The sequence below is a fragment of the Primulina tabacum genome, chromosome 12 (assembly GCF_025594145.1).
Source record: "Primulina tabacum isolate GXHZ01 chromosome 12, ASM2559414v2, whole genome shotgun sequence".
NCBI classification, from domain to species: Eukaryota; Viridiplantae; Streptophyta; class Magnoliopsida; order Lamiales; family Gesneriaceae; genus Primulina; species Primulina tabacum.
Genome location: NC_134561.1, coordinates 36,193,275 through 36,212,955, shown reverse-complemented (window position 1 = coordinate 36,212,955; position 19,681 = coordinate 36,193,275). Strand labels below are relative to the sequence as shown.

General features: G+C 36.2%; 3 protein-coding genes and 1 long non-coding RNA gene across 5 annotated transcripts; 3 read left to right on the top strand and 1 right to left on the bottom strand.

The window, feature by feature from the left end:
* Positions 1–262: 262 nt before the first annotated feature.
* Positions 263–17,857, bottom strand: LOC142520736 (NADPH:adrenodoxin oxidoreductase, mitochondrial-like). 2 transcript variants are annotated; one of them, XM_075623844.1, is made up of 13 exons: positions 5,007–5,382; positions 4,774–4,878; positions 4,167–4,280; positions 4,005–4,058; positions 3,769–3,885; positions 2,935–3,044; positions 2,781–2,854; positions 2,334–2,395; positions 2,033–2,228; positions 1,622–1,685; positions 1,378–1,445; positions 1,135–1,280; positions 263–621 (listed from the first exon to the last, which is right to left on the bottom strand). In XM_075623844.1, exons 1-13 carry the CDS (start codon positions 5,121–5,123, stop codon positions 394–396), a joined length of 1,455 nt encoding a protein of 484 aa, XP_075479959.1. In that variant the 5' UTR covers positions 5,124–5,382; the 3' UTR covers positions 263–393. The 2 variants fall into 2 exon arrangements, with proteins under 2 accessions (XP_075479959.1, XP_075479960.1); XM_075623845.1 differs by lacking the exon at positions 5,007–5,382 and adding an exon at positions 17,625–17,857 and having other exon boundaries at positions 266–621.
* On the top strand, positions 9,698–11,813 carry LOC142521489 (uncharacterized). Its single transcript, XM_075624695.1, has 4 exons — positions 9,698–9,945; positions 10,032–10,841; positions 10,936–11,054; positions 11,167–11,813. Exons 2-4 carry the CDS (start codon positions 10,808–10,810, stop codon positions 11,635–11,637), a joined length of 624 nt encoding a protein of 207 aa, XP_075480810.1. The 5' UTR covers positions 9,698–9,945; positions 10,032–10,807; the 3' UTR covers positions 11,638–11,813.
* Positions 11,951–14,462, top strand: LOC142520737 (NADPH:adrenodoxin oxidoreductase, mitochondrial-like). The gene is made up of 7 exons (XM_075623846.1): positions 11,951–12,185; positions 12,313–12,417; positions 12,911–13,024; positions 13,133–13,186; positions 13,306–13,422; positions 14,142–14,251; positions 14,332–14,462. Exons 1-7 carry the CDS (start codon positions 12,069–12,071, stop codon positions 14,432–14,434), a joined length of 720 nt encoding a protein of 239 aa, XP_075479961.1. The 5' UTR covers positions 11,951–12,068; the 3' UTR covers positions 14,435–14,462.
* LOC142520738 (uncharacterized) lies at positions 14,775–16,005 on the top strand. Its single transcript, XR_012813981.1, has 5 exons — positions 14,775–14,828; positions 14,938–15,129; positions 15,388–15,560; positions 15,701–15,768; positions 15,866–16,005. It is a non-coding gene; the product is annotated as an uncharacterized LOC142520738 (long non-coding RNA).
* Positions 17,858–19,681: the final 1,824 nt, after the last annotated feature.

Genomic DNA, 19,681 nt, shown 5'->3' with positions numbered 1-19,681 from the left:
TAAATGTATCTTATCACAAACTTGGTTTTCCCTCAAAAAAATAGGACATGGTTTTATTAAAAAACTAATTATAATATATGAATATATTTTAATTCCCCTGGTTGAATTGGAGTCTAATAGTAATTTACGTGCAAAAGAACCAAATACATTGATTGTAAAATATTCCATTGCCCCTCTTAAAAAAAATAAATAAATAAAGTATCCCATTGCCTGTCGTATGAACTCATATAAATACACCTCAAAATCTTGTATACATGTATTTCTACGATTTGATGCGCACAAATACAGAGTTTTTAGAGAAAAATATAACTTCAAATAATTTTTTTGACAAATATAAAGAATGCATACCATTACCATTGTTGCTACAAACGCGCAAAGCATTTCTGTGCAGCGCTATGCACAGCCAACTTCCAGCAGCTCCTCCCAAGTTGTGAGCTTTTGCCGCGGTTTTCCCTTCAAACTTCCCCGCCTTCTCTCTTCAGCATCGATTCTTTCCCAGCCACTGAAAGGGACGACTGCGATCCTCCGACTGTCTAATAGTTGAAGCAGCCCTTGTCCCCCGGGTTTTGATGAGTCAGAAGTTAATACTCCTTTACTTATGTCGTCTGAGATGCACGCAAGCTGCCACGTGTTTTGGTGATCAAAATATCTAGTTAGCTAAGAAGTAAACAATATAGTAATACTACCCTGAGATAACATAAAACACAACCCAACTTGACTCAAATCGCCCTTATTGACGGTACCGGAGCCAGGATTTGTATTTTAAGGAGTCGAAGCTAAATGCTAAGAACTAGCGAGCAAAATACATCCTCAACTTATCTAAGATAGATGAAAATGTTATCAAGAAAATTTTATGGAGGGTTCCCTCCGTCACTGTTGCGCTTATTTTTACCACAGCATAAATATTTTTCAACGGTTGTTGCTATGCAATCCGCAATAAAAACTTACCACACGACATGTATCGATCATACAATCAGTGGATGAGGATTGAGACACATGCGAACATCCAATCAGTATGATTGAGGATGTACCACCAAGTGTAATTAAAGAATTACAATGAGTTTATCAAGTTATTGTCATGTCTACAAATAAATTGGCATGGTTAAATTCTTTACTGCAAATGAGTAAACTTACCGTCTCCTCGGCACAATAAAGGTTGGTGCCGATAATCCCCGTTGGTCCTCTCTTCAACCACCCACACACATACAATCCTGCGTCGCATTTTGATTCATCTTGTGACACCTTGGCTAGAACACGACCTCCGATATTAGGAACGATTCCTGAAAAGGAGATGAAGATCTATCATTAGGAAGCAAACCCATACGAAACAGCTCCTTTTGAGACAAGTTATTCTCAAAGTTCTATACGTTCATATACCTTTGTGGTTATCAAAGGGTAGTCCATCAATAGCAAGCGACTTGTAGCCAATGCTCTTCAGTGCTATCCTGCAAACCGATCCTTTAGTTAATCACCAAGCGAACATGTTCTAGGGAGCAACAAGCAGACATCAGTCCTGTCCTGTCCTATTATATCGAACTATTTCATAAACAGTGCAAGTCTTAAACATGATTTAAATTTAGTGAAATGGAATGCGTCTCATACAGAATTCCAGAGAACTTGCCCGCATGATATGTCTTCATACACGCCCGTACCAACAGCAACCTGCTTCGTCTGACCATCATCTCCTACAAAATATAGCAAAATACAGAGTGGTAATTGGTACATTTACCGGTTCTAAAAAACACAGTACTGATCAGGGCCTGCATGATCAAAATTTCCGAAAATAAATCTCAGTTTCTGCCCCCGTAGCTCCAATTACAAAGAAAAAAATTCCAGAAAGAAAATAAACTGTAGAAGTATTTATGTTTGTGTCGTAAGTTCATGAAAAAGCTATTGAAAAGTATTTTATAAAGAAAGTACCCAAGGCTTAATAGATAAAACAATAATAATCATAATAATACCAATTGTGTAATATTCAAAAGGACAAATAAGAAAAGCCCCAACGTAAAACAAATATGATAATATATACTACCTTTAAGTATTGTCTTCTCAAGCCGAACACCAGCAAGATGACCACTTTTATCATCCGATTCCAGAAACTTCTCTGGTCTGTGGAAGAAGACAAAGTGGAGCTCACGTTGATTGCACAAAGGAGAAGTTCCAGGATTGGCTGCTTTCGAGAGCAACTCATAAACTCGCTTTCTGATCCGATTATTTTTCATTTCTATCTTTGCAAATTTACAGAATCAAAGAAGTATAATCAGTTTGAAGGATGTTTTGGATTTCTGTAAAAAAATGAGTAAGGTAGCAAAAGAACTTGAGATGAAACATACCTCATCGGCCGGAGTAGTAACTAGATCAGCTTGCTGAATATGAATAGCCAAATCTTTGATTCCTGAAAGTGAATTTCAAATCAGTCTTAACAAAATATGTGCAAATTTCAAGTCCCTACATTTTTTCATAAACATCTGAATAACATCAGTCGATTTTGATGAGGTGATGAACACATGAATCCCGCTAATAATACAAATGGGTTGCATTATATAGTAAAATCCCGGTGTTCTATCTTCTGAAGAATACATGAAACTAACATTCATCACTTATAGCCTAAGTCAAACTAAGACATCGGCTGACACTCAACGCTAAAAGTTGATAAGCAAACAAAATCAGGATTGAATTAGGTAAAGTACCCACATCAGATCCAGAATAAATGGTCGTGGGACTTTCAAAAGTTAAAAAGGTGAAAAACTAAACTTCCAGATAATAGATAGAGCAATTACCCAGAATTTCTCGCAGTTCTTTTGCAGTCCAGGATGCTTGCACTGGTCCACGTCTTCCAACCAAAAAAACTCTTCTGCAATCATAATTGTTAACTCAAAACATTAATCCAAAGCCAACATCAGTTTCTGAAAACTATTATAGTGGATGAGGAACCTTATGGAGCTTCCTTCTAAGGCAGCCAATGCATGGCAGGCAATATCAGTTCTTGCCAATTCTGTTGTTGGACGTAAAAGAACTCGAGCAACATCAAGAGCGACATTACCCTAAAAGCAAGTGTCATATGTAAACAAGGAAAACACAAATGTGGGAAGGTTTTGGAATTGGACATGGTTTAATATAAAACCAAAACTAGGCACAAGAGGAGACAAAAATAAAGCAAAAACACGATTGGAGACAAAAAAATTAAGCAAAAACAAGATCATTTTGAAACGACTCAATCAACTCGAACAGTTGCTTTTTTTATATATTTGCTTCTGTACACCGAAATGTGAAATAAGAAAAAGAACCCAGCTTCGAAGCAGAGGAACTTATGTAATGTACATGCGTTCAGAGCAGATATGAGAACTTATAAAGATATAAACTGGACAGCCAATATTTGACAATCACAATGTTAAACTAGAAGATCACGAACTCACTAAGGACATCTTGGTGATGTGAAGAGATTCATTGACAAAAGAAGCATATACGAAGAGCAAAGGTATAGAAACTGCTTGTTTTCTGTAACTGCTGTAGGTGGACATTGCAGTTCATGGGGACAAGGACAGGGTTCATAGTGGAAGAGTAAAACTTTGACATCAAATTATGATAACAAACAAAAGAAATATGTTTTATGCAGATGTGGTTGATCCAACAGATAATTTAATCATACAGTCACTTAGCCCATACTGCCTCGCCCTTTTTGCGAGTAACAGATGCATGCTAGGACCATCATTGTGTAGTCAAACTGGACATCAATTGTGAGAATTAAGACAAAAAATAGAAAGAAACCTGCCCGAGAATAACAGCAGTGTCAGAGCTTTTTAAGTCTGGGGTAAGATTTCTACAGTCTGGATGCCCATTATACCACCAAACAATCTCTCTAGCAGCATGAATTCCAGCCAAGTCCTGTAACAGAGAGAATATAAAATATAAATGAAACCTTATTTTACATTATTGAAAACGTAATAATACAAGATAGAAGCACATTAACATCTGACAGATTGTGACAAGAATACTACACAAACCTCCCCATGAATGCCAATAGATCTGTCACTTTCAGCACCATAAGAAAGCACCACCTGGCACAAAAATTCCATCTTGCCTGATCAAATCTATGTACGAAGGGCTAAAAACAAGAGACCAAATAGCCATCCTGTCAAATTACTTGTTCATAATTGCTATCTTACCGAATTATACATCTCACGAAGCTCTGCCAAAGATATGGAAGATCCAAGAGATATATTTCCATAGAATGAACATCGTTCATTTTGTGCAACCCGTGAAAATTGATTGATCACCACCTGTTGGTTTTTTTTGTCAGTGACCAAGTCCATAAGAGAATTACCATGAAACAACAGTATGAATTGGAGTTTTATTAAAAGAAAATGATAATTCCTCGTTCACCCTTCTATCGGACCCATGAGTTAAAATACAATAAAACAACTAGCATAGCTATCAGAGCAACCATTATCAACAAGCATGACTTCAATGGCCCATTACTGGAATTTTACTACTGACAAACTAAAGATGAAGCTTGAGAACCAATTCCAAAGTCCTAGGAATTAATTATGATGATTTCCTAAGATCCTAAGAAAATAAACTACACATGCCTATAATACTAATTTCAAAGAAAACTACTGATGTTTCAAACGTGTTATTCAAAAAAACTTAATTGTCTTTTCCAACACCCGCAACTTGATGTAACGTGCTTAAGTAACAACATGACAGAGCAGCCGTGAACGATAATTTAGAACCTTAACATAATAGAGTCCGTATGGGTATGTCGGAACTGACCTTGGTTTCCGGATGATCAGGTGCGACTCCAGACCGTACCAATCCAAATGGCGTAGGCAATCGGTCTATTATATCAACTTCTACTCCTTCGTGTGCCTTCAAAAGCTGATCCAAAACCCATAAAAAAAACATCACAATTTCGGATAATCACAATAAAGAAACATAAATATTTCTGAAATTCACGAAGACAAAATCAGAATCAATAAACAAATCCTTAACACATGCTTAGCTACCTTTTCCGCGGTGTAAAATCCAGCAGGTCCACTGCCAACAACACAAATGCGTAATGGAGCTGAAGAGAGAGCTGCGAAGCTTCTCGACAAAAAATTAAGCTTTCCCAAAATCACCATTTGCTGAGGGATCAAAACCTTTGAATCCTTTCTTCAAAAAAAAAAAAAATTCTTCGAATTCTTTTCGTGGTGGCTTCTATTCAAGAGCTCGTAAACTTTGAAAAGTAGAAAATGGGAAAGGAAAATCTGACTATTGGGCTTTAATAAAGCCCAATAAATAATACATTTAATGGACAAGGCCCATTTATACTGATTACCCGACCCCTTATAAGATCTTTTAATGAGTTGGAAAATAAATGGATCCAAATTCTATAAATTTGAATACATAAACTACTTTCTACTTTTAGTTATTTGTTTATAGTTAAGAAACATAATGTTCGATAAAATTTTATATTCATCTGTATATTTTACAAAAACTCTTGTGAGACGGTCTCACGGATCAATTTCGTGAGACGAATATCTTATTTGGGTCATCTATGAAAAAAATTACTTTTTATTCTAATAATATTACTTCTTATTGTGAATATCGGTAGTGTTGACCCGTCTCAGACATAAATATTCGTGAGACCGTCTCACAAGAGATATACTCGAAATATTTTCGTCCCTTTTCGATTGTTTTATTTGTAATTATTTTATTTCACTTTCCTCCTCTTAAAATTTACACTTGTGTCCCTAAAAATTTAATATATTTTTCCGCCCCTCTAATCTCATTTTTCTGGCTCTGTCCCAGTGGCCAGGGGTATCAAGATATTAATCAATCAATACATGTTGTTTATTTATTTCCATTAGCACAAGTGTTGGTCACATGCCAATAATTATAGTGACACTCAAAATTTCCTACTTTTTCAGTAAAGATTTTTGAATGAACTAATTTTGTGAACGTCGCAATCTATTAAAAATAGAAAAAAAGTAAATACATTAGAACTAATGACTTTACTAATCAATACGCATGCATTGTTTGTGGTAAAAATCTATTATTAAGATTGAGACTTGAACATAACTCAACCTCAAAAGTTAGCTTAAAAGAGAAGATTGTACAAGTTCATATATTCGACTTTCATGACTTTATCTGATGCAATCCTGGTGAAATGGTTGAGCCGGGTCGGGTGCTCCACCGGATCAAATCAATAATGTTGTTCAGGAAAATGAGCAAAGTAGATGGCTTCGGCTGTCACCTGCACACAAGGAGATAAACCACGTGAATGGGCGCCAGAGGGGTATCCGGCGTGGCCACTCCGATGCTTAAGTCAGCAGGTGATTCAAGCAAAAGAACCAATGTAACCAAGTGATGGTTGTGATATTGGTGTGAATGAATGAATGTAAATGTAAAGAAAAAACCTGATATTTATAGTAGGAGAAGTAATGATGACTTCGTTCTCCGTGCTACCTACTAATTATAGTAGGATGGCTAATTATAGTAGGACGACTGATCATACCCTATATTCTGACATGTCAAATCACACACTAGTCAAATCTCTCCTGTCTGCTTTTGTCAACCACTTGGATCGGTGTCAGAGATGGGACAACCGCCCATATCCTATTCTGCTTGTATACTCGAGTGCGGTGCTTATATCGAGGTGATCAAGGTAGAATACTTCTCGAGAAGTGACACAAAAACTCGGGCACCCAATAGCCCGGGGAAGAGACGTCCCGGGTTTCAATGGCCTGGCCTCTGAAGAATCCATCCTGCAGATTTACCCTAATCTGAGCTATCCATTATCGCAGGTGACAGCCGAAGCCATCTACTTTGCTCATTTTCCTGAACAACATTATTGATTTGATCCGGTGGAGCACCCGATCCGGCTCAACCATTTCACCAGGATCGCATCAGATAAAGTCATGAAAGTCGAATATATGAACTTGTACAATCTTCCCTTTTAAGCTAACTTTTGAGGTTGAGTTATGTTCAAGTCTCAATCTTAATAATAGATTTTTACCACAAACAATGCATGCGTATTGATTAGTAAAGTCATTAGTTCTAATGTATTTACTTTTTTTCTATTTTTAATAGATTGCGACGTTCACACAATTAGTTCATTCAAAAATCTTTACTGAAAAAGGAGGAAATTTTGAGTGTCACTATAATTATTGGCATGTGACCAACACTTGTGCTAATGGAAATAAATAAACAACATGTATTGATTGATTAATATCTTGATACCCCTGGCCACTGGGACAGAGCCAGAAAAATGAGATTAGAGGGGCGGAAAAATATATTAAATTTTTAGGGAGACAAGTGCAAATTTTAAGAGGAGGAAAGTGAAATAAAATAATTACATCTAGCACCTTACTTAATAAAAATAAAAAAATCGAAAAGGGACGAAAATATTTCGAGTATATCTCTTGTGAGACGGTTTCCCGAATATTTATCTGTGAGACGGGTCAACACTACCGATATTCACAATAAAAAGTAATATTAAGAATAAAAAGTAATTTTTTTCATAGATGACCCAAATAAGATATTCGTCTAACGAAATTGATCCGTAAGACCGTCTCACAAAAGTTTTTGTAAAATATACAAATGAATATAAAATTTTATCGAACATTATGTTTCTTAACTATAAACAAATAACTAAAAGTAGAAAGTAGTTTATGTATTCAAATTTATAGAATTTGGATCCATTTATTTTCCAACTCATTAAAAGATCTTATAAGGGGTCGAGTAATCAGTATAAATGGGCCTTGTCCATTAAATGTATTATTTATTGGACTTTATTAAAGCCCAATAATCAGATTTTCCCATAGTTGTCAAAGGCGAGCGCTTCTCGCCTGACAATCCCAGGCGCAACAATTTACAAAGGCGAGCCCAGGCGCGCCTTTAAAAAAAATTCTGTAACAGAGAAGTTGCACTCTGTTTTTTTTTTTTTAATATTAACTTAAAGGTAAAAGGCCCAGCCCAATCCCAAACCCTAGCAACGCAGGTAAGAAATTATATAAGCGACAAAGCTGTGAAGACTACCACAGAATACAGCCAACAACGTGACGAGTGACGACAGCGTGAATAAGACAAGAGAAAGGCCAAGAACCATTTATTGAAGAAGCTCAGGTATCGGTTCTTGATATTGTCGATATCTTATTTCTATTTTTACTTTTTAAAAGCAGAAGTGCCGGTACCTCTTTTAGAATTCATATTAAAGAATGTAGCACATGTGCAAAAAAAGATAGAGAATTGGGAGAAAGGCATGCAGAAAAAATCAAAGCATATTTGATTGGACCGCCTTATTAAATTAAAATGAAATTTAAAACTACACATGTCTTGAATCCATGAAACCACAACTAAGGGGACACGTAATCAATAATATCAATTGGACTGCCTTTAATATTTTTTAATCTTTAGACAAACCAGGGATCCCACTACCTTTAAGAGTTTAATACCTTTTTTATGGCATGAGAAATCCAATAACTATGTGTATGTTCGAGAGTATCATAGCTCATCTTAAGAAAATAATTGGCAATGATGTTATTTTACAAATTGTCTCTCGAATTTTCCACTTTTTTATTTTTTAAAAAAATATATTGCTGCATGCAGCGCGGTGGTGGCTGCCAACTGCATCCCACCATGCTCCATGTTAGCTTTTTTCAAAAATAAATTTTTGCCTTAAATAAAAAAGTAAATAAATATTAATTAATTGATCGTGAAACGGAAACCTTAAATATTTTGATCACGAGACTCGTAAATATTTAATTGTGAAATATTTGATTGTAAGATATCTGATATTTGAGAAGATGAATATTAGAACTTTGATGTGGATGAATGACCCACGAATAATTGAGAAATATCTTTTAACTACTTTGATTGCCATAAACTGAGATTGTGGTCATGTCTACCTCGGGTTTTTTATAAATTATGTTATTGTATATATACCGAATTATTGATTAATATGTTGCAATATTTTCTTCAGGTTAATGTCTGCCTCTGAAAATTTGGAGAATCGTAAAGATCCTGGCTGGAATTATGGGAAATTAATCAATCCAAAAGACATTAATTCCGTGCAATGTGTTTTTTGTGACAAAATTCTCAAGGGAGGAATTTTTCGTCTCAAGCAACATCTTGCTGGAGGTCATCGAAATGCCAAAGCATGTCCAAAATGCCCCGAGCATGTTAGAACTGAAATTCAAGTTTACATATCCAAAAAAAAGAAATCAAGCGGCAAATGGACATGAATCCTAGTTTTGATGAATTTGATGAGCAATTGGAAATTTTGGAAGATGATGATGTGGTTTCAATCCCTCGAAAAGGGAAACAACCAATATTTAGTTCAACAGCGAGTTCCGCCGCCATCCCCCCTGTTTTCTCAAGTCAAAAGACAAAGACTGTTGGTTTTCTTGATTATTTTTTTGTCAACAATATGTATCAGGTTGTTAGTCAAGGAAAGCAGAAAGGAGCAAAAGATTCAAAGAAATATGATGAGAGTCAGAAAAAAGCGAGAGACTCTGTGGTACAGTATTTTGTCAAATGGATGTACAATGCAGGTATTCCGTTCAATGCTGTAAAGTATGATAGTTTTAAGGAATTTTGTAGAGCTGCATCTTATTGTACTCATGAATGGAAGCCCCCAAGTTACCATGAAGTTAGGGTAACTTATTTAAATAAAGAAATACAAAGTACGAAAAATCCTTTTGAAAGAGTACGAGGCAGACTATAAAAAATATGGATGTTCATTAATGGCTGACGGATGGACCGATGGAAAAAATAGAACTTTGATTAATTTTTTGGTGAACGGTCCAAGAGGGACAATATTTTTGGAATCTGTGGATGCATCCGGCTTTTCTCATACCGATCTCAAGTTGTTTGACTTACTTGAAAAGTATGTGGAGCAAATTGGTCCAAAGAATGTTGTTCAACTGGTTACAGATAATGCCTCTGCAAATATTTCAGCAGGTATGAAATGTGAATTCAAGATATTACTTTGTAATAAGTATTAAATTTTTTACTTATAAGGAATAACATTAATCTTTAATATGCAGGGAAGTATTTGACGATAAGATTTCCACACATATTCTGGACTCCATGTGCTGCCCATTGTTTGGATTAAATGCTTGAAGATTTGTTCAAAATTCCTGTACTGAAGAAGGTTTATGAAAGGGGGATGATGGTGAATGGCTATATATATATAATAGGCCACAAGTCTTGAACATGATGAGAGAATTCACAGGTCAAAGAGAAATGGTTAGGGCTTTTAAAACTCGTTTTGCCACTGTTTTTTTGACATTAAAAAGGTTTCAAAAACAGAAGGTGAATTTAAGAAAGATGTTCATTTCAGAAAAGTGGAACACGAGTCGATTTGCGAAGGAGGTAGAAGGTAAACGTGCAACAGAGATTATATTGATGCCTTCGTTTTGGAATCATGTTGTTTATGTCATTAAAGTTGGTGGCCCAATTATTAAAGTGCTTCGATTAGTTGATGGCGAAAAAAACCTGTCATGGGGTATATATACGAGGCTATGGATCGAGCTAATGAGGCTATTGCTTTGGCTTTCAACAACAATGAAGAGAAGTACCAAAAGATTTTTGAAATCATTGATAAAAGGTGGACGGATCAGCTTCATAAGCCTTTGCATGCAGCTGGTTACTTTTTGAACCCGGAATTCTTTTATACGAATCCTGAGATAGAAAAAGATGCTGAAGTTATGAAGGGGTTGTACGAGTGTGTTGAAAAGATGTGTGAAGATGTTGACGTTCAAGATAAAATCACATATCAACTCTCAAATATAAAAATGTTGATGGGCTTTTTGGCGGTTCTATGGCTATTAGACATAGAAATAAATTATCACCAGGTAATTAATTCTTGTTTTTTATTTCAAGATCATAACATATTGTTGAAAACTTGAAGAATTTTAACTTTGAAATTTTGTTTCTCTCATTTGACAGCTGAATGTTGGTTGGCTTATGGTTCTACGACCCCACAATTGCAAGATTTTGCTGTGAGAATTCTCAGCCTTACGTGCAGTGCTTCTGGTTGTGAGCGGAACTGGAGTATGTTTCAGCATGTAAGTATTTAAATTTTAACATTGAATAGATACTCTTGAGTCTTGACATATTAATTGTAGTTATTATTTTGAACAATTCATGAAGGATGAATGTATTTTAAAATTTTTGCAGCTTCATTCGAAAAGAAGAAACAGGTTGGCGCAGAAGCGTTTGAATGATCTAGTCTTCATTAAATATAACAGGGCATTGAAACGTCGATATGATTTGCGCGACAAAATTGATCCTATTTCATTGGATGATATCGATGATAGCAATGAATGGTTGATGAGAGGATTGGACAATGAAGAAAATAATCTAGTCTTTGGGGATGATGATTTGACATGGGGTGATGTAGGCCGAGCGGCTGGGGTTGGGGAACCGATTTATGGTTTTAGATCTCGTGCTTCGTCTTTTTCAAACGAGGTAAGGGCATCTACATCCAAAACAACCAGAAAAAGGCCAATTTCACATCTTTTGGATGAAGAGGAAGAAGAAATTGATGATGATCAAGAAAGTGGTGAAGATCAAGAAGAATACAAGTCCGAAAGTTCTAGGGACTCTGATGATTCGATGGAGGAAGATGAACTTGATTTGGATGATTGAAGAATTTTAATCGTGTTACTTATTATTATGAGCTTATTAATTATTTATTGTTTTGTGTGACATTGTGACTTAATTATTTCATATTTTAATATATTATTCTAAGATAAATATATTTTTTAAAATAATTAAAAACGTGCGCCTTGCTTCGGTAAGGCGCGCGCCTCGCCTTGCGCCTTGCGCCTGCGCCTCGGTGCGCCTTGCGCCTTGCGCCTGCGCCTCGGTGCGCCTTGCGCCTTGCGCCTGCGCCTCGGTGCGCCTTGCGCCTTGCGCCTGCGCCTCGGTGCGCCTTGCGCCCTTGACAACTATGGATTTTCCATTCCCATTTTCTACTTTTCAAAGTTTACGAGCTCTTGAATAGAAGCCACCACAAAAAAAATTCGAAGAGTTTTTTTTTTTGAAGAAAGGATTCAAAGGTTTTGATCCCTCAGCAAATGGTGATTTTGGGAAAGCTTAAATTTTTGTCGAGAAGCTTCGCAGCTCTCTCTTCAGCTCCATTACGCATTTGTATTGTTGGCAGTGGACCTGCTGGATTTTACACCGCGGAAAAGGTAGCTAAGCATGTGTTAAGGATTTGTTTATTGATTCTGATTTTGTCTTCGTGAATTTCAGAAATATTTCTGTTTCTTTATTGTGATTATCCGAAATTGTGATGTTTTTTTATGGGTTTTGGATCAGCTTTTGAAGGCACACGAAGGAGTAGAAGTTGATATACTAGACCGATTGCCTACGCCATTTGGATTGGTACGGTCTGGAGTTGCACCTGATCATCCGGAAACCAAGGTCAGTTCCGACATACCCATACGGACTCTATTATGTTAAGGTTCTAAATTATCGTTCACGGCTGCTATGTCATGTTGTTACTTAAGCACGTTACATCATGTTGCGGGTGTTGGAAAAGACAATTAAGTTTTTATGAATAATACGTTTGAAACATCAGTAGTTTTCTTTGAAATTAGTATTATAGGCATGTGTAGTTTATTTTCTTAGGATCTTAGGAAATCATCATAATTAATTCCTAGGACTTTGGAATTGGTTCTCAAGCTTCATCTTTAGTTTGTCAGTAGTAAAATTCCAGTAATGGGCCATTGAAGTCATGCTTGTTGATAATGGTTGCTCTGATAGCCATGCTAGTTGTTTTATTGTATTTTAACTCATGGGTCCGATAGAAGGGTGAACGAGGAATTATCATTTTCTTTTAATAAAACTCCAATTCATACTGTTGTTTCATGGTAATTCTCTTATGAACTTGGTCACTGACAAAAAAAACCAACAGGTGTTGATCAATCAATTTTCACGGGTTGCACAAAATGAACGATGTTCATTCTATGGAAATATATCTCTTGGATCTTCCATATCTTTGGCAGAGCTTCGTGAGATGTATAATGCGGTAAGATAGCAATTATGAACAGGTAATTTGACAGGATGGCTATTTGGTCTCTTGTTTTTAGCCCCTCGTACATAGATTTGATCAGGCAAGATGGAATTTTTGTGCCAGGTAGTGCTTTCTTATGGTGCTGAAAGTGACAGATCTATTGGCATTCATGGGGAGGTTTGTGTAGTATTCTTGTCACAATCTGTCAGATGTTAATGTGCTTCTATCTTGTATTATTACGTTTTCAATAATGTAAAATAAGGTTTCATTTATATTTTATATTCTTTCTGTTACAGGACTTGGCTGGAATTCATGCTGCTAGAGAGATTGTTTGGTGGTATAACGGGCATCAAGACTGTAGAAATCTTACCCCAGACTTAAAAAGCTCTGACACTGCTGTTATTCCCGGGCAGGTTTCTTTCTATTTTTTGTCTTAATTCTCACAATTGATGTCCAGTTTGACTACACAATGATGGTCCTAGCATGCATCTGTTACTTGCAAAAAGGGCGAGGCAGTATGGGCTAAGTGACTGTATGATTAAATTACCTGTTGGATCAACCACATCTGCATAAAACATATTTCTTTTGTTTGTTATCATAATTTGATGTCAAAGTTTTACTCTTCCACTATGAACCCTGTCCTTGTCCCCATGAACTGCAATGTCCACCTACAGCAGTTACAGAAAACAAGCAGTTTCTATACCTTTGCTCTTCGTATATGTTTCTTTTGTCAATGAATCTCTTCACATCACCATGATGTCCTTAGTGAGTTCATGATCTTTTAGTTTAACATTGTGATCGTCAAATATTGGCTGTCCAGTTTATATCTTTATCAGTTCTCATATCTGCTCTGAACGCATGTACATTACATAAGTTCCTCTGCTTCGTAGCTGGGTTCTTTTTCTTATTTCACATTTCGGTGTACAGAAGCAAATATATAAAAGCAACTGTTCGAGTTGATTGAGTCGTTTAAAATGATCTTGTTTTTGCTTTATTTTTTGTCTCCGGTCGTGTTTTTGCTTTATTTTTGTCTCCTCTTGTACCTAGTTCTGGTTTTATATTAAACCATTTCCAATTCCAAAACCTTCCCAAATTTGTGTTTTCCTTGTTTACATATGACATTTTCTTTTAGGGTAATGTCGCTCTTGATGTTGCTCGAGTTCTTTTACGTCCAACAACAGAATTGGCAAGAACTGATATTGCCTGCCATGCATTGGCTGCCTTAGAAGGGAGCTCTATAAGGTTCCTCATCCACAATAATAGTTTTTAGAAACTGATGTTGGCTTTGGATTGATGTTTTGAGTTAACAATTATGATTGCAGAAGAGTTTTTTTGGTTGGAAGACGTGGACCAGTGCAAGCAGCCTGGACTGCAAAAGAACTGCGAGAAATTCTGGGTAATTGCTCTATCTATTATAACTTTTGAAAGTCTCACGACCATTTATTCTGGATCTGATGTGGGTACTTTACCTAATTCAATCCTGATTTTATTTGCTTATCAACTTTTAGCGTTAAGTGTCGGCTGATGTCTTAGTTTGAGTTAGACTATAAGTGATGAATGTTAGTTTCATGTATTCTTCAGAAGATAGAACACCAGGATTTTACTATATGATGCAATCCATTTTTATTATTAGTCCGAGATTCATGTTTTCATCACCTCATCAAAATCGACTAATGTTATTCAGATGTTTCTGAAAAAATATAGAGACTTGAAATTTGCAAGTATTTTGTTAAGCCTGATTTGAAATTCAATTTCAAGAATCAAAGATTTGGATATTCATATTCAGCAAGCTGATTTAGTTACTACTCCGGCCGATGAGGCATGTTTTATCTCAAGTTCTTTTGCTACCTTACTCAATTTTTTACAGAAATCCAAAACATCATTCAAACTGATTATAATTCTTTGACACTGTAAATTTGCAAAGATAGAAATGAAAAATAATCGGATCAGAAAGCGCGTTTATGAGTTGCTCTCGAAAGCAGCCAATCCTGGAACTTCTCCTTTGTGCAATCAACGTGAGCTCCACTTTGTCTTCTTCCACAGACCAGAGAAGTTTCTGGAATTGGATGATAAAAGTGGTCATCTTGCTGGTGTTCGGCTTGAGAAGACAATACTTAAAGGTAGTATATATTATCATATTTGTTTTGCATTAGGGCTTTTCTTATTTATCCTTTTGAATATTACACAATTGGTATTATTATGATTATTATTGTTTTATCTATCAAGTCTTGGGTACTTTCTTTGTAAAATACTTTTCAATAGCTTTTTCATGAACTTACGACACAACATATTTACTTCTACAGTTTATTTTCTTTCTGGTAATTGTAGCTACGGGGGCAGAAACTGAGATTTATTTTCGTAAAATCTTGATCATGCAGCCCCTGATCAGTACGGTGTTTTTTAGAACTGGTAAATATACCAATTACCACTGTCTGTATTTTGCTATATTTTGTAGGAGATGATGGTCAGATGAAGCAGGTTGCTATTGGTACTGGCGTGTATGAAGACATTTCATGCGGGCAAGTTCTCTGGAATTCTATATGAGATGCATGTCATTTCACTAAGTTTAAATCATGTTTAATACTTGCACTATTTATGAAATAGTTCGATATAATAGGACAGAAGTGATGTCTGCTTGTTGCTCCCTAGAACATGTTCGCTTGGTGATTAACTGAAAGGATCGGTTTGCAGGATAGCACTGAAGAGCATTGACCACAAGTCTCTTGCTATTGATGGACTACCCTTTGATAACCACAAAGGTATATGAACGTATAGAACTTTGAGAATAACTTGTCTCAAAAGGAGCTGTTTCGTATGGGTTTGCTTCCTAATGATAGATCTTCATCTCCTTTTCAGGAATCGTTCCAAATATCGGAGGTTGTGTTCTAGCCAATGTGTCACAAGATGAATCAAAATGCGACACAGGGTTGTATGTGTGTGGGTGGTTGAAGAGAGGACCAACGGGGAATATCGGCACCAACCTTTATTGTGCCGAGGAGACAGCGAGTATGACTCTAGCCCGACTATTTAAGGAGGGAGTGATCATACCCCCGGATACCCCGGGGTGTGTCCGGGTCATGGGTAACCCGAGACCATTGATGACGTCCGCATAAGAGCCCGGGTCACGGACGACCCGGGATATTGAATGGATAGCTCAGATCAGGGTAAATCTGCAGGATGGATTCTTCAGAGGCCAGGCCATTGAACACCCGGGACGTCTCTTCCCCGGGCTATTGGGTGTCCGAGTTTTTGTGTCACTTCTCGGGAAGTATTCTACCCTGACCACCTCGATATAAGCACCGCACTCGAGTATACTAGCAGAATAGGATATGGACGGTTGTCCCATCTCTGACACCGATCCAAGTGGTTGACAAAAGCAGACATGAGAGATTTGACTAGTGTGTGATTTGACATGTCAGAATATAGGGTATGATCAGCCGTCCTACTATAATTAGTAGGTAGCACGGAGAACGAGGTCATCATTACTTCTCCTACTATAAATATCAGGTTCTCTCTATACATTTACATTCATTCATTCACACCAATATCACAACCATCACTTGGTTACATTGGTTCTTTTGCTTGAATCATCTGCTGACTTAAGCATCGGAGTGGCCACGCCGGATACCTTTCCGGCGCCCATTCACGTGGTTTATCTCCTTGTGTGCAGGTGACAGCCGAAGCCATCTACTTTGCTCATTTTCCTGAACAACATTATTGATTTGATCCGGTGGAGCAGCCGACCCGACTCAACCATTTCACCAGGATCGCATCATTATCCAACCGATGTGGGACAACTAACACACTTCCTCACGCCTAGGAATGAACGTCTGGAGCTTGAAGTTTACAAATGGTCCAATCATGAGTAGAACGGGTGGTCCAACTATGTTTGGTCCAACCAACATATAACGGTAGAACCTGATCTCTGATACTATATTAAGATTGAGAATTGGACCTAGCTCAACCCATCGATCTTAACCAGTGGCGGAGCCAGGATTTGGAATCTACCCGGGCTAAATTTTTTTAACAAAAAACAAAAATAACTATGATACCGGTTCATCGTAGTCTCAAAAAGTTTCACATTAACAAAATCTTCGATATTTTGGTTATTGAACTCGAAAGATTCAGAAACCGACAAAACATTGACAATGTAATATTATATCAACAACTTGATAAAATAAAAGACGTCTTAGGATACCAATTGGAATAGAAGACGAACAAAAAAGTTTGGCCACAAAATGAAACGGCGGCACCAAGACAAAGTGTGACCTTCCAAGAAAGTGCAAATTCAATAAAACCAATTGTGATCATGGTAGCTGTCACATTTATAATTAATTAATTTCTTTTTGACACCCAATTTACAACTTGGGGCCATATCGGTGCTTATTATTGACTATTAATTAACAGCTATTATTGACTATTAATTAACAGGATGAATATGCCAGTCGGTGCCTATTATTGACACCCAATTTACAACTTGACACCCAATTCACCAGTCCACAAAACTCAATCATATTATTTAATACAAGGAGTCAAGGACGAAGATCAACTTATTACCAATTCTATAGCTTAAAGCACGGCACTAACCACAAATAAAATGAAGCAAGATCATTACCTAAATCGAGCAAGAATCGAAGTATCGAACGCAAGAACAGGAGCTGAAATCGAGTGGCTTCTTCTTCGATTCGGCACAGCCGCACAGCACAGGAAGAACTGAAGAAGGCGCAGCCGTGCAGAGCTTGGGGCTGTCGCTGATATCGCGGCGGTGGTTGGAACTCCGTTTCGGCTCACGGCTGATGCTGGGAGAGGAGATGAGCGACACGACGGGTTGGGAATTGGGAGGAGGGTTTGCTTCTGTAAGCGTTTTCAATTTTGTTTCCCTTTTACCAATATCAAACATTTGGACTTTGGAGCATGGGCTTATATAATTTGGACCTCGGCTCAGTGGGCTGGACAAAACCTAATACATACTAAAAAAATAAAATAAAAAATTTGGGCCACCTGGGCTCCCTCCGCCCCTGATCTTAACATCTATTAAAGTAATTCGAACTATGTTGAATCAATTGTCTCCAGTGATTTAACTTTGGGAAATTCAGAAAAACTATTGAGTTTCGTGATGTAAATGAGAGAGCATACTGAAATGGGGAATATATGATTGAGAATTAAAGATTTCTATAGAAGAAAGTGTCTGATAGGCTGCAAGTTATTCCCCATTTCCTGGAAAATTTATCATCAGTCTCTTCGATTCTTGACTTTAGAAATATATAATATGATATATGAATGTATTTCTTTTGTTTGGACAAATATTTAAATTAAAATATAATTTAAAATATAATATATTTTTTTAGTTAATATTTTAATAAAACATTTAAATATAATCAACTAAATTTTTAAAATAATGATTCTTAATTCATTAAATGTCGTTTCATAAGATATATAATCTAAATAAAATTATCAATCTAATTAAATTTTTGTTTTTCTTGCCGGTTCAATTTTAACATGTATAATCAGAAAATCGAACTATATAAAAACTTCGTTTTTAACATTTGTATTTGAATTAATAAATTTTGTTTTATTCGGCTCTACTTGATTTTTGGTTTCGGTTTGAATTTATATTTTTTCGATCTAAACCAAAGTTCGAACTAGGGGCAGGGAGGAGCGGGGACGGGTTCTCCATCCCCATCCTCATCCTCGTCTCCGAATTCCATCTCCACCCCAATACCCGCCCCGATCCCCATTTTTTCGGATTCGGGGAATCCCCAAACCCGAAATCTCGGGGATCAACTATCCATCTCCGTTTCAAAAATATTAATATGGCAAAACGATAACGCATTCGAAGATTTTTTCAAACCAAAACTTATTATTATATATTATTATTAGTAATAATATTATTATTCATTTTTTAAAAAATAATATTATTATTATATTATTAATACTAATGATATTATTATTTTATTATTGATATTATTTTCGGGGCGGGTTCGGTGATCGGGATAGTAATCTCATATCCGCCCCTAACTACATTGGAGATTTAAAAAAATCCCCGAACCCGAAATCGAAAAAATCAGATATCCTCATCTCTGTTCCGGGTTTTCCCCGTGGAACCCGAAACCGTAGAGAAAATTGTCATCCATAGTTCGAACGTACCTAAATATCACTCTTAATAAAATAGAAAGAAATTTGTATTTCCTGTCTTTCACATATCTCCTATATTATCTTTTCACACACATCTCTCTTTTTATTATTATTATTATTAAAAATTGAGAAATAGATAGTAATTTCTTACTTAAAATTATTATTATTATTATTATTGAAAATTGAGAAATATATAGTAATTTCTTTCTTACTAAAATACGAGTTTCCAAAATAAATTTTCACTGACTATTTTTTTTTTAACCATAGTTTCTCCAGACACACCCAAACAATGTGGTAGTATTTAATGAAACCTGTCCATTTAATCAGAGTCAAATTTGTCCATCATCTTCCGTAGGACATTTATTTAATGATTTGACCTGTTCAATCTAAATTTGGACACGTCTAGAACGTGGACCAAATCTTGTCCAAAATATAATTTTTTGTTTTTTTTAAAAAAATAATAACTCTTCAAAAAAATAAAAATAAATAAAACACAGACAAACAATACTAGTAAAATACTTCAAAAATTGATTTTTT

Coding starts and splice junctions, on each gene's coding strand:
- LOC142520736 (XM_075623844.1), bottom strand. CDS start 5,123: ATGGTGATTTTGGGAAAGCTTAATTTTTTGTCGAGAAGCTTCGCAGCT. Junction 4,059..4,166: donor TTCGTGAGATGTATAATTCG/GTAAGATAGCAA, acceptor TTTTTGTGCCAG/GTGGTGCTTTCTTATGGTGC. Junction 2,855..2,934: donor TTAGAAGGAAGCTCCATAAG/GTTCCTCATCCA, acceptor TTATGATTGCAG/AAGAGTTTTTTTGGTTGGAA.
- LOC142521489 (XM_075624695.1), top strand. CDS start 10,808: ATGGCTATTAGACATAGAAATAAATTATCACCAG. Junction 10,842..10,935: donor TAGAAATAAATTATCACCAG/GTAATTAATTCT, acceptor CTCATTTGACAG/CTGAATGTTGGTTGGCTTAT. Junction 11,055..11,166: donor ACTGGAGTATGTTTCAGCAT/GTAAGTATTTAA, acceptor AAATTTTTGCAG/CTTCATTCGAAAAGAAGAAA.
- LOC142520737 (XM_075623846.1), top strand. CDS start 12,069: ATGGTGATTTTGGGAAAGCTTAAATTTTTGTCGAGAAGCTTCGCAGCT. Junction 12,186..12,312: donor GATTTTACACCGCGGAAAAG/GTAGCTAAGCAT, acceptor GTTTTGGATCAG/CTTTTGAAGGCACACGAAGG. Junction 12,418..12,910: donor CTGATCATCCGGAAACCAAG/GTCAGTTCCGAC, acceptor AAAAACCAACAG/GTGTTGATCAATCAATTTTC.